We start from the raw sequence: 14,126 nt of genomic DNA on the forward strand, positions 1-14,126 counted from the left end.
CCTGCAAGCGATCGTGTAAGAGCCGGCAAAAAGATGGTACGTCATGCATGCCCTACTCACCAAGTTGACAGCCGTGCCTCTGAAAACCAATTTAAGTGTTGAAATGATTAGTTGCAATTTTATCATATAATGTGAAAGTTTGTGGTTTTATTATTTCAAACAAAATATTTCAAGCATTGATATATACATAATTCATGAAAAATTAATATTGTTAACATAAATTTATATGTATTTTTAAACCAAATATACCATGAACTTGACATCAAATGGGCACGGTCCTTTTCTAGCTTCCGTCCGTGTTGCATACTTCTCAGCGTAGAAACCACTCTCGCGCGCGAATTCTTACCATACTGATGTACACAGTACTCCGTCTAGCTGATTTTGCCGAACGATAACCTGTGCATGAGAGAGTCGAATTCTTCAAAGAAAATATTGTTTGTATCTCAATATTTCTGTAAGTAGTCAGATATCGCCTTTCCTCGAAAAAAAAAAAAAAAAACTGTGACGTGAGCCGGGAAGGGTAAACACAGGGAGTCGTAGGGATATAATTTCGCTCCACTTTGCCGTGCATGTACATGTCCAGTCGGCACTGGCAGCAGCTAGTTCAGTGGCACTGTACTGCAGTCCAACCCCGGCTGCAGCCCCACGGTAAATGAAACATAGCTAGCCACTTTCCTTACCTCTCTACGCTTTTTTTCCCTCGGTTCTCTTCGAAGTCGATGCTCGAGGTGTTTCTGTTTTATAACTCATGTGAGCAAATGGTCGGGATTGCATCTGGCTTCAGGAGTTTTCTCGGTTTATAACCGAGGGCCACAGCCTGCCGGTCCACGTAAAATCATCGCTTCTCAAATGCTCCACGCACAGGTAGGTCACAACACGATATCGAGATTTTGTAGGCCGTAAAGTTTCTTATGTTCGGCATCGTTGTACAGAGATTTCCCAGCTATACAGCTCACCTTTCACGATACTTTTGTGGGTCTGGGACGGAAAAAAAAAAATTTCCTGGGAAATTTTCTGCACGATTCGAGCAAAACTACTGATGTTAGATAGCCTGACCAGACGACGCTGAATGCGGTCGCCCCTCCGTTATTACTAGCAGGCCTGTAGCTGTGTAGAACCGTTTCTACCTACAATCTGTACGTACTAGAACATGCATGAGCGGCGACAGCAGGGCTGCAGCTGCGCTTGTGATAGACTGGAAAAGTGTGAAGGGCAAACCGCGTACGGGGTATCTACCGTAGATCTAGTTGTACCGTCCACACGTGTACTGCGCGAATATAATACACAACACACACACACACACACACACACACACACACACACACACACACACACACAACGTAGAAACAATGTCAAATACTACTAGTAGTAGCCACCGACGTCTTCATGCATCCGGGTAACTAGGGAGCGTACGGATAACGAGCAGAACACGGCTGGCAAGAGTTGTGCCTCGGTGACGTCTGACTCTCCGCCAGGACTTGCTCATTAGCATATTCACCATGCAGATTCACACTTTTTCAACCAAAATTTACGAGCTTATTTGGTGATTTGAAAGTTTGTTTTCGGTGAAAGTAGTTCATTGGAGGTACCAACAACAACATATATTTTTTTAAAATTTCGTGAGGACTGCTTCCCTTTAAAGATTCCGAAACTACTGCTCTAAACTCATTGTTTACTTTGTAAAACTTTATTTGTCGCTATTGGAGCCAAAAGTTTTAAAGAATACAGGACACTTTCGGGACAAGTTATCCCTATCGGAGGGATTGCATACGTCACGGACGTTCGCTGGAATTGTCACTTACGTTCGTTCTACTACTAGGGTCATGTTCCAGGACGGATAACTAATCGGCAGAGAGTACCTAGCCTCCTAACTCTTTCAAAAATTTAAAAGGTATTGTCAATGCAAATTATAAGAAATTTGACATTCTTACAACATATGTATTGCTCAGAGGGGGATCAGGAGGTGAATTTTCAGAGAAAATATTAAGTATTTGCTTGGTTTTCGGTGAATTGCATGGTCCAAAAACTGCGGACGAGCCTCAGTCCGCTCCAAAAATGACATGCAGCTCCTCGGCTAGAGAGCCAAAGGTAAAATGTACCTTCGCCATCAAAGCAAGATGGTCTCCCACTCGAAAACGTTTTAATCATCACGGACGTTCTTTTTTTCTCGGAGGTTCGTCTAAAAATATAATTTCGGTTACTACAAAGGATGAACAGAAACTCGAAACAAACATATTATCGTGTGGCTAGATCTTAGTTGATTACGACTCAGAACAATATCGTCAATAACGTTGAATGGGCTACGATCTTTATTAGAAAATAGCGGAAGCACGTCCGTATATAATGAAAACTGAGTATAATTTTGCATAAAAGAATGTTATGTCCCATGTACAGCCGGCAGACGAACAATTTTTGCAGGATATGTTCATTAGGTGGAACACCAAATTTTCGTATACATTACAGTTGGGACAACAAAGTGGAATTTGCAGCAGCGATAGAAATAAAAGCATCACGGACGTTCGTCTGTTTAGGGCTTTGATATTTCAATTGTTCTCTGTAATTTTATACGTGCTCATAAAGTTCTTATAATTTTGTGGTACATACCCATGATATGTCAGATCCAGAACATGGTCAGATATTAGATGCCACATACCATTAAAAAAAATGCACATCATCAGTTTGAAAAACAAAAAATTATTGTGAAAATAGCGTTTTCACTGTATTTTTACGCTTTAAGTCCTTGTCAAATTAAAAATATCAGGCAAAAGTCAACCAAACTATATATTTCCTAAAAGGAAATTTACCAATCTTTGAGATGACATGAAAAAATCTGGTTTCTTAGATCACCCTGGCGTGTTCTAAGGGAAAGAATGTCATAAGGTGCGAAAATTAGCAATTGTACATCGTTCAAAATTCTCACCCATATATAGTCTGCAAGAATGCTTGGAAGGTAAACTGGTCCCTACCCAACAGAGCGCGAGATGTCTCTTGTTGCTGATTTCATATAAAGAGCATTCCCCAAAGGCTAATGTAGTATCATTTAGAGCACTAATATCTCAAAACAAATGTTGTATCTGACCCTTTTTATTTCTTGGAACGGTTAATCATTCACATAAAACCATAACTTTAAGACATGAGTACTTATATGTGTATGAATATTCACGTAAGCAGGCGTGACACGTGAGCAGCCCATTCCTACGACCGTCAAGTATACTTCATTCAAAGTGTACTATAGTATATAATTACAGTGCATGAGGCTGAATGCACTCTAACAATATAAGCACCGACAAATTCTGAATTTGCTCCGAAGGTCAGTTATATTCAATGAGGCCGCAGGCCGAATGATGTGAATGATGTGAATATACCTCCAAGCTTATAGTAGGTTCAGGGGAGGCCTCATGGGTCCAGGAACGACTTGGTAGCTATAATTCTTAGATTTTATATCATGTTTTGAAAATGCACGCCCAAATTTTCTAAAAGAACATACAAATGAATATACAAATGTGAGCCTGCACCACAAAACCAGCAAAAAGTCGGCAGAAATGGATTTTAGTTAAAGGACACCTTCATAAACATAAGGATTGAGAAAATGCAACAATATTAGTAGAACACATCAGTGAAAGTTTGAGGAAAAATTGAATGAATTTTTTAAATTTTTGTGTTGGAACCGCTGGATGAGGAGACTACTACAGCTTGTGAGTCATATGCGTACAACAGTATAAAGAAAATATAAAAGAAAATTCAACATATTTTCACTTTTTTCGCATAATAAAAGAGCAATTGACTTGCCTCTTTCTAAAGGCAGGGGGAATAATATTACCCATAACATTTATCGGTAACGAGTCAGGGGAATGTGTACTTTTTTCAAAAGATGGAATTTTGTGAAATTCTCTTTATATTTTCCTTATATTGTTGTACGCATGTGACATCTAAGTTATTCATACACTGCAGTAGTCTTCTCATCCAGCGGGTACTGCAAAAAAACTTCAAAAATTCATAACTTTTGAACGGATTGTCTGATTTTCCTCAAACTTTCAATGATGTGTTCTACTAATATTGTTACATTCTCTCAATCCTTATGTTTATGAAGGTGAACTTGTCCTTTAAGTTCAGATTCTAAAAGAACAGACTCTAAGCTTTAAAATGATATATGACTCAATCCATATGGACTCTCCTAACCTATCTAAATGTTGGAAAGAAAGTACACACTCTGGATAAGTGTGAACTGAGAAAAGAGGCTGGGAAGAACAGGGTCTATTCAAGCACATAATCTTTACCAAGCCGAGCTAGCTGTGCGATGAATGGAACAAATAACAGGTTGACAACCACCAGGTGAAAAACAATAAAGGGATTATTAGATTAAGCTGAAATTGTGCGTGCTTGAGTAACACATTCTGTTGATGATCATTGCAAACTTTCAAAGCAGTAGCACAATCCCTTCTAATGTTATTGGAGTTGAAAGTGATGAGCATGGACTGGGTTCTTAAGAAATGAAAAGAGGACTGAAAAAAAAAATCACACTATTCTACAAAAAAGTGTTCCAGAAAAACTGCTAAAAACCGAATTTCCTTTTTGTTTTATGATCCCAAACTGTAGCATAACGTAGAAGGAGACATAAAATATGAAAACGTCAAGATTGGCTAGATCCAGAAAGTGCAGACGAGCCCCAGTCCGCCCCAAACATGGCATGCAGCTCCTCGGCTAGAGAGCCAGAGGTGAATGTATCTGCCCCATCAAAGCAAGATGGTGCCCCACTCGATAACGTTTTAATCATCACGGACGTTCTTTTCTTCACGGAGGTTTGTCTGAAAATGCAATTTCGGTAGAAACTCAAAACATACCTATGACCATGTGCCTAGATCTTAGTTGATTACGACTCAGAACAATATCGTCAATAACGTTGGAATAGGCTACGATCTTTATTAGTGAACAGCGTACGCACGTCCGTGACGAAAACTGAGTATAATCTTGCATTAAAAAAATGTTATATCCCATGTACAGGCAGCACAGGATATGCAGGATATGGACATTAGGTGGAACATCAAATTTTCGTATACATTGTAGTTGGGACAACAAAGTGGAATTTGCAGCAGCGATAGAGATAGAAGCATCACGGACGTTCGTCTGTTTAGGACTTTGCTATTTCAATTGTTCTCTATACGTGCTCACAGAGTTCTTATAATTGTGTGGTACATACCAATGATATGTCAGATCCAGAACACGGTTAGATAATAGATGCCACGTACCTTAAAAAGTCACATCATTTGTTTGAAGAACAAAAATTATTGTGAAAATAGCATTTTTACCGTATTTTTACGCTTTAAGTCCTTGTCAAATGTAAAGTATCAATCAAAAGTAAACCAACCCATACATTTCCTGAAAGGAAATTTCTCACCCATATAATTACATATATATATATATATATATATATATATATATATATATGTATATATAGGCAATAGTCTGCAAGAATGCTTGGAAGGTGAACTGGTCCCTACCCAGCAGAGCGCGAGATGTCTCTTGTTGCTGATTTCATATGAAGAGCATTCCCCAAAGGCTAATGTTGTATTATTTAGAGCACTAATATCTCAAACAAATGTTGTATCTGACCCTTTTTATTTCTTGGAACAGTTAATCATTCACATAAAACCATAACTTTAAGACATGAGTTACTTATATGTGTATGAATATTCACGTAAGCAGGCGTGACACGTGTGCAGCCCATTCCTACGACCGTCGAGTATACTTCATTCAAAGTGTAGGGGAGACCGGGTCTAGTTGTTACACGGGCAAATTGTTACACTGTCATTTTCTCTATTATGATCAAAAGAGGGCGTTACAAGTAATATCAAATCAGAACGTATAGCCAACGATCTCTGCATGCAAAATCTGGCGTTGCCTGGACGTCACATGTAGAAGGTAGGTCCAAAAAACACTTTTTTACCTCTCCGAGTAAAATTTTGAAAAATTCGATTTTTCTTTATTACACCAAATCCATTCTTCTCCAGTAAGTGATGAGTATGTGGTTGAAAGAAGTGTGTTTTGGCTGTCTTTTGATGAAAGTAGCAACACGTGATGTTTGATTGTTTATTGGCCACACGTGTGAAAAGTTTTTTGAAAACGCACTGGGTCAAGTTGTTACAACAACTTGACCCGTCTGGAGAATCGAGTGGTGTAACAACTTACCCCAATGCACTTTCAATTGAATTTATGGTTACACACACACACACACACACACACACAAACACACAAACACACACACACACACACACACACACACACACAACACACTCATACACCCAAGCATAGGCTAACATGCACACCCAGACAGGTTAATATTAAGAATTACCTAACACGTCAGATCTGCATTACCCGATTTGAGTTGACTTTCTAAGGTGTAACAAAGTACCCCATGTGCTGTAACAACTTACCCTAACATCGGGAAAAGTTGTTACAAAATTTTGTGTTTATTGATTACGTAATATCCTGTTTATATTATCTGGACTTCCAAAGTTTGTACTGTTTTTGATTAAAGGAGGAAATAAGGTATCCTCAAAGCAAAAATGAAGCCGATTCCTCTATTCGGTTTTTGTACAGACCTAAAAATGTGAAAATTGTAACAACTACTAGACCCGGTCTCCCCTACCATAGTATATAATTATAGTGCATGAGGCTGAATGCACTCTAACAATATAAGCATCGAGAAATTCTGAATTTGCTCCGAAGGTCAGTTATATTCAATGAGGCCGCAGGCCGCATTGAATATAACTGCCCGAGGGCAAATTCAGAATTTGGAGGTGCTTGGTACTTGTTATAGTGCGATAAGAAGCCATGGACTATGTGTTATATAAAATAGTATACATACCCAGGTAAATGAAAAAAAAATATGAAAGCCTTGATCACTCACCAGTTTCTTTCAACCTGTGTCTCTTTAGACGAAATCCTGAAGATCCAAATTCAACTAGAGTCTATCTAAATCTATATCTAGAGTAACAGTGCAAGTAATAGTACGTTAGGACTAGATCTACGAGCGACAGAGCTGGTTAACACTTAGGACTGTTTACTGTAGTGGATCTAGACGCCCTACTTACTGCACTTGGTCAAGGACCAGGACTAGACCCTAAATGATGTATTGTAGGATCACTGGTCTAAGCGCAATCGGATTTAAAAACAAGCTCGTGCCAGGCATTGTAGGCATTGTATGCTATGACTGTACATGTTAAATCGCATCAAATATGTACAGTCTATGTGAAGTGCATAAAGCTATCTCACCACTCTCAAACTCTTGTAGATTGTACGACCACGACCATGGATTTTCTACTTTAAAATCAGTAATAAGATTCTGCACGTGTTCCAAATCAGTAGTGTATCGATCAATACTGACGAGACCCTCCTCGTACTTCACCCAGGCTACAATGACCGAATCATCTCGACAGACAGCTGGGTAGGGAGACATACCCTCTTTGTTCAAGACATGCTGCTTCTTCCCAGTACCATCAAGGCACACGACAACTGAATCAGCTAGCAGTATCAGTTTCCCTGTGTTGTGAAAGGAGAATACTTGCCGAGGTGTATATCCATCACACATCATACTCCTGACAGCCTTACCACCCTGTAGGGTAAATACATGGATCTGTCTGAGAGAACGATAACCCACGTAGATATTATCATCTCTATCCACAGCGAGGCCACCAGCCCCTCCTTCCAGAAATCCAGTCGTCCTGAACGTGACTTTGAGTTTCTTCCACTGTGGAGTACAATATAGTGAAATCTCGTTATTTCCATCGCGCACTGCAAGTCGGCCATCAGACAGGAATGTAATTTGAAAGATTCTGACATCCTTTAGCACGGTCTCCTGTAACTTGCCATCAGGGGAGTAGAGATAGATTCCGCCCTCAGACGATCCCACCGCCATCTTACCGCCCGGTGCACGAGTCATACAATCCATGCTATTTTCACTTGGCAACTCTGCAACTGCTTTGATATTCCAACTCTCAAGCTTTCCAAGAAAGAGTTCATTAAACTTCTCATATCTGCGGAATGATAACTTCTGAGCTCGTTCTGCCACACCTCTCAGTGATTGGTCGTCAGGATCATCTCGTTCGAGAAATCTCTTCAAGTTCTCACACAGCGTGTTGTGTGCAAACAAGGCGTCCTTCTCTAGCGGTACCTTCATACCATTTGTTACCAGCTCTTCCATAGCGGTCACGTGATTGATTGTTTGCCGACTCTCGTCCTCCATGACTTGAATTTCCTTCTCGAATTTCTCAGACCATTGTTTCACTTGACATTTCAGCGCTTCTCTACTGGCTGACAATTGCTGCATGTATTCCTCATACGTCTTGTCGATGTAATCATTGATCTTTCTAAACATACTTGTTATTTCATTGCGTTGTGTCTCTATAAACTCCATATGATTTTCAATGGTAATTTTCTTTGATTTTACTCCCCTTTTCAACTCTTTGATATTTTCAATCAATTTTTCCTCATGGATAGCTGCCTCTTCGATATCATGTCCTGCTTTTAAGTGTTTCAACATCCCACACTTACAGCAGACGTACTCCTGACATCCAGTGCAGAAACACTCCTCGTCATCATTAGGATGTTTCTTACATTTCCGTCGCATTTTAAGCGGAACTTTTCCCGAGAGAACCTCGCTCACGGATACCACTTCGTGGTTGGAGAACGGTTTCCAGGTAGAGTGGCTTTTCTCACAGGCTTTACACATATATTTCCCGCAGTCCTGACAGTAGCACAGAGCTGGAGACTTGTTGTCCATCTCACAAACTGTGCATGTTGGACTCGTGACTTTCACTTCGTCCACGAGGGAACTCAAGGGTATGTTGGTTTGCAACTTATCCACATCTCCACTGGGTAGGGGCGTTTCTTTCCTGCATATAGGGCATGTTATAGTTTTCTGAGTTTGAGATATTCGTTGAAGACAGTCTTTGCAGAACGTGTGAGAGCATGTCAGTGATTTAGGTTGGTTGAAAAGAGTCAGACAGATAGGGCACTCCAGATTCTGGCTGATGATCTGATGAAACGTTGCCATAGTGTTTATTTCTCTATTAGCAAAAGAAACACCAAGTGGTAAAAACATCGATAAATACCATAAAAAACTGAGTTTATCGTTTACCAGATAGAAAGGGCGAAAGTTCGTTCGAAACATGTTGGTAGAATGTATACATTCTTAAAACCGAACGAAATAATGAAGCACAATCTAACAGACCAGTGTGAATGTTTTCTTTTTTTATCATATCCGCTGAGGATACATTTCCGGGTTTAAAGAATCTTCATTATTTAGCATGGTTCATTTGAGTGGAGGAGATAACATTAAGGTATTAAGTGGACCGCCATACGATGACATAGAATAAAATTAGATGCAACTCGTTGATACTCTTACAGAAGTATTCGTAAAACAATAATGAGTTGCACTGTATTCAATTCAATTCATTTATTTTCATTTTTTTCCAACAAAACATAACAAAGAATAAATACAAAATTATGTCATAAACGTATACATTCGATACGACACACTTATAAAACATAAAGATACACTCATCAAAATATATATGGTATTAGATTCGAGCATGCAGCTAACGGGGGGAGGGCTACTCTTTTAATCGTGATCTTGAACAATCTACTTATCAGCGATAACATCATCCAGTTATGTCATTTGTCATGTAAAAAAGGAAAAAATCAATGAAAATGAGCGATATGAGAGATATTTTGATTAAGAATCGTGCGTCCATCAATGTCCATTTGTCTGTTTGTATGTAGGCCTCATGGAACAAGAAGTCCTTCAATCTATACAATATATATATATATATATATATATATATATATATATATATGAGAGAGAGAGAAAGAGAGAGAGAGAGAGAGATGATTTTCATTTTTATTGCATGACAATAATGGCTTCCTCAGTCTTGGAAGACCCGGAAGAACTTTCATCCACTTGTTTCATGCGTGAGAGATAGAGTTTAGCACAGAGAAAATATTTGTTTTCGAATAGCCAAACGTCGAAATGGTGCAAGAAAGGGGTGAATAAAAGTAAATGAGTACGGATAAAAGGGCCTTTCAGCTCCTGTCTGACTGTAGGCAGTCAGGTCTACAGTCACCTTTGATTCGAAGTCCTTTCGACTGAGTTTTATGTATACATGGCGAGAGACAAACGCTCTTGCAGACAATGAGACAGATTTGACAGCCAGAATTGGCTTCCTGTATACCTTTCCAACCATATAATCCTGTCATCAACCCCATCTTTATTTGAACGCTTAAAGCTGTCTTGAAGGCCTTCGATGAGATGCTTTCATTATTTAGGATAGCATCCTCTTATTGTTGATTAGAATGCATCAACCTCAGTTCTGGATGGCAGTCTCGAAGAGATCTGACCTTTGCCAAGTTTATTCACTTCTCCAATAATTATTATACTTACGTGATATCTGTTAGCATAAAATGTTTGATGTAACATTGTCAGACGTTAATTTATTTCCAGCGTAGACAATGATTAAAATCTTTATTCTACAGCATATTGTAACATGCTGATTGATATGCCAGTTTTTCTGTTCGCCTAACTTTAGACATTGCATTACGAATATTAAGAGAGGTGTGGGGTGGGACTAAACATGCTCACAAAATCACCACATTCAAGACAGAAAACTATTCACCAAACAAACAAGGGCATACAACTTTGAGCATATGCAGTGGTCATGCATTATTTGTAAAACTACGTGTCAAGCACAATATCTATTAACACACAATGAGAGAGGGGCACGATTGTGGATATCGTTTCGTGATATAATGCTTACCGAGTTATGCTGTACTTCCGGGTTCAATACTGCTGATTTATGTCTGGTTCCGAATTAAATGTAGACATAAACTTGCAATCTGTTGTCTAACCACCCTGTAGGAAAGTGCCAACACGTATTAGGCTGAATGTGGTCTTAATTTTAACACCCATGCAAAATAGATTAACTCACGAAGAGTGTGTTTTCCGACAGAAAAATGTATTACACAGCACACACAAAAATGGCCGGACAACTTTCAAAGGAAAGTCTGTATTTTTTGTGACCTGTTCGCTCTGACCTCTGATAAAAGCGGGTTTTCCCCGCATCCAAAACACTCTATGAGTGTCTACCTGAAATCACAGCGCATAATGAAAGTTCCTAGTGGACAGCAAGAATTTCGTGTGACATTGAAGGAACGGTATAGTTTTGGTTGGGGTTAGGATTAAGGTTTTAGCTTCTTGGGAGATAATTTGAAACCAGTGGTATGAAATACACTCAGCAAAAAAAGAAAGTAAACGCTTTTTCAAGTTTAGATTTCTCATAGAATATTTGGCTGAAAGGTAATGTATTATTTACCATATCGAAGGTAATTTAATTGGCTATCAACCTGGTAGGTCAACAAAAAGGGAAATTTTACGCATGAGTGAACACCTTTGTTTTTCTCTCCCAGGGCACAAAAGAAAAAAAATTGCAAAACTGAGCAAAGTTGTCATTCATGCGTATGTGCTTTCCCATAGAACAATAAGAACAAACAACAAATTTCACACAAAATGAAACATGAATCAAGTTGCAAAAATAAACCATTGATCTCTATGATATCGTTAAAGCCAAAATCATCAATGAAGGCTAAAAATAATGGAGGAAAATAAAGAATCTTTTGTCAAATGTAAATTCAAATGAAATAAGAGAAGTAATAATTAACAAAATTGATAGAAATTTGAACGTTTTTTCAAATAAGGAAAATGTAAATAATGTTTGGCTCTTGAATTTGTCTCATGAATTCTGAAATCACTAGATTAACAGAAATAAAGAAAGAGATTCTGTTCATTTAATCATCTTTATGCTTATTATTCCCCCTGTCATGTGAAGTTTGACTTGACAGAAATTTCTTATTTCCCCCTCTAGTTTCCCACTTTGCTTTCTTAGAGGTTATACAGAGTTAAAGAGAACGAAAACCTATTTTGCTATTTTATTCATGTCTCTCATTGGGATAAACTGGTCTTTTGTTGTCAATGTTATCATGAAGGGCATTTGCAAATGAAATTTAACTTGTCAATTTTTGCAATTTTTAATGTTGTGCCTTGGAGGACAACAACGAATGTGCTCACTCGTGCGTAAATTTTCATTTTTAACTAACCTATTAGCCTAATAGCCAATTAAATTACCTCTAATATGGTATATAATACATTGATTTTCATCAAAATCTTCTACGAAAAATATGACCTCAAAAAAGTGTTTACTTTCTTTTTTTTTTTTGCTGAGTGTATATACAGAGCATACAAACTTCTAAGAAGAGTCCAAACTTTATTGACGAAAATCAGTTTTGAAATGGCTGAGATATCCTAAAACCAAAAAGGTTGTAATAAAATATAGGGCCCACTTTTAATTAGCATCTCTTTATTTATTTTTTTCGATATCTCGGCAATTTCAAAACTGATTTCCATCAATTATTTTTTTTTCTTAAGAAGACAAAGAAGAGTCGCCCATATAATCTGCATTTTCACAAACCATACGTGGTTTTGAATTGATATTTCCCAAAGTTAAAATCTGAATCCCCATGTCAATCAATAGGATAGGTCTACAATAATTCTTAAATTCTTAAAGAGAAATAGTTAAAGATGTTAGAGATCAGGTAATCTAAGTAAAATGTTACATACTAGCTTAGAACGTTATGTAATGTATTTAAATATATGATCCATTTTTTTTTTATTCCTGGGACTTTTCAAACTATAACAAAGAGCCGATATTTTTAGCTAAAAAATTAACTATATATATTTTCCAACCATATCGTATTCCACTGAAGTTCGCATGACATTATAGGGCCATCGTAGCCTCACATTCAGCTGCCTCAACTGCATAATTCCGCAGCAAACTCTGCTTCAACAATGATCATACACTCATCATCATAACTTCTTTACTTTAGTCACTCCTCTGGTTACCCATACTGCACCGCATTCAAATTAAGCTGTTCCATTTTGTATATCATTGTTTGAATAGATTTGCCTTTAAATACAGTATATTACTGATCTGTTTCATCAGTACACTTCCTCAAGATCATTCCGTTCTAGTAATACTGGCCTCCTCATATTCCCCCCCCCCCATCCGACAAACATAAAAAAAAACAATGGGGTAAAAGGTCTTTTCTTCACGCAGGATACTCTCTCTGGAGCAAGCTTCCTTTACACATTCGTATTATCTCAATAACTTGCAATTCATCGTGTAACAAACTTTCCAAAATGGTTAACACGTTTAATAATCAGGTTGTGTAATAAACAATATCATTTATCATCCATCTTATTTCTTACACTTCTTACATTCAAGTGACCAATCTTCAGGCCATTCTTTTCATCCAAAGTGTTCCTCTCGACCCAGGTGTATATTAAATGGGTAGTTGGCAATGCTGGGGTGATAATGATGGCAGGGCCCTCTGGTAGAGCAGTGGAACCTCCGAAAAGGCTACACCGGTATAAAAGAAGGCGTTATTAGTCAAATAATTGATACCTGAATACCACTATAACTATTACTACAACTTCTACTACTACTACTACTACTAATAATAATAATAATAATAATGATTATAGTTATAATAATGATAATAATAGTAATAGTAACAGTAAAAATAAATATTGTTCTTATCAGTGTTGTTATTTTTTATTGTTGTTATCATTATTATCGTTATTATTGTCATTATCATTATCTCTGTATGGTGGATACTATGCAGTTCGATCATGTTTGTATCGCTTCTTCACACCGATGATTCACTGTCTCTGTGTGGAAAACCTTACATTGGCTTTGTCACCGATTTGGTATCCATTCATACATTCATACATTTCCCGCTATTAAGCCATATCAGGCACAAAAATAAAAAGAGTAGAACACAATTCATGTTTGTTTGATTTTTATGAATCTCCCGCCGGACTTTCAGTGACTTTTTTGTGTGTGTGTTTTTGTGGATTTTTGTTTGTTTTTTTTTTTTTTTTAGTCAAACATCGATGTAGAAACAACCTCAGCTATACATCGTTAGCTCGTCTTTCTTGTCTATTGAAAATGCAATCGCAATATCACCGTTTTTATTGTTATGATTCTCGACATTTGTACACTGAATCGACGAAACAA

General features: G+C 37.8%; 1 protein-coding gene across 1 annotated transcript; it reads right to left on the reverse strand.

The window, feature by feature from the left end:
- Positions 1–7,219: 7,219 nt before the first annotated feature.
- LOC140226387 (uncharacterized) lies at positions 7,220–9,052 on the reverse strand. Its single transcript, XM_072306866.1, has one exon. It carries the CDS (start codon positions 9,050–9,052, stop codon positions 7,220–7,222), a length of 1,833 nt encoding a protein of 610 aa, XP_072162967.1.
- Positions 9,053–14,126: the final 5,074 nt, after the last annotated feature.

Source organism: Diadema setosum, chromosome 3 (assembly GCF_964275005.1).
Source record: "Diadema setosum chromosome 3, eeDiaSeto1, whole genome shotgun sequence".
NCBI classification, from domain to species: Eukaryota; Metazoa; Echinodermata; class Echinoidea; order Diadematoida; family Diadematidae; genus Diadema; species Diadema setosum.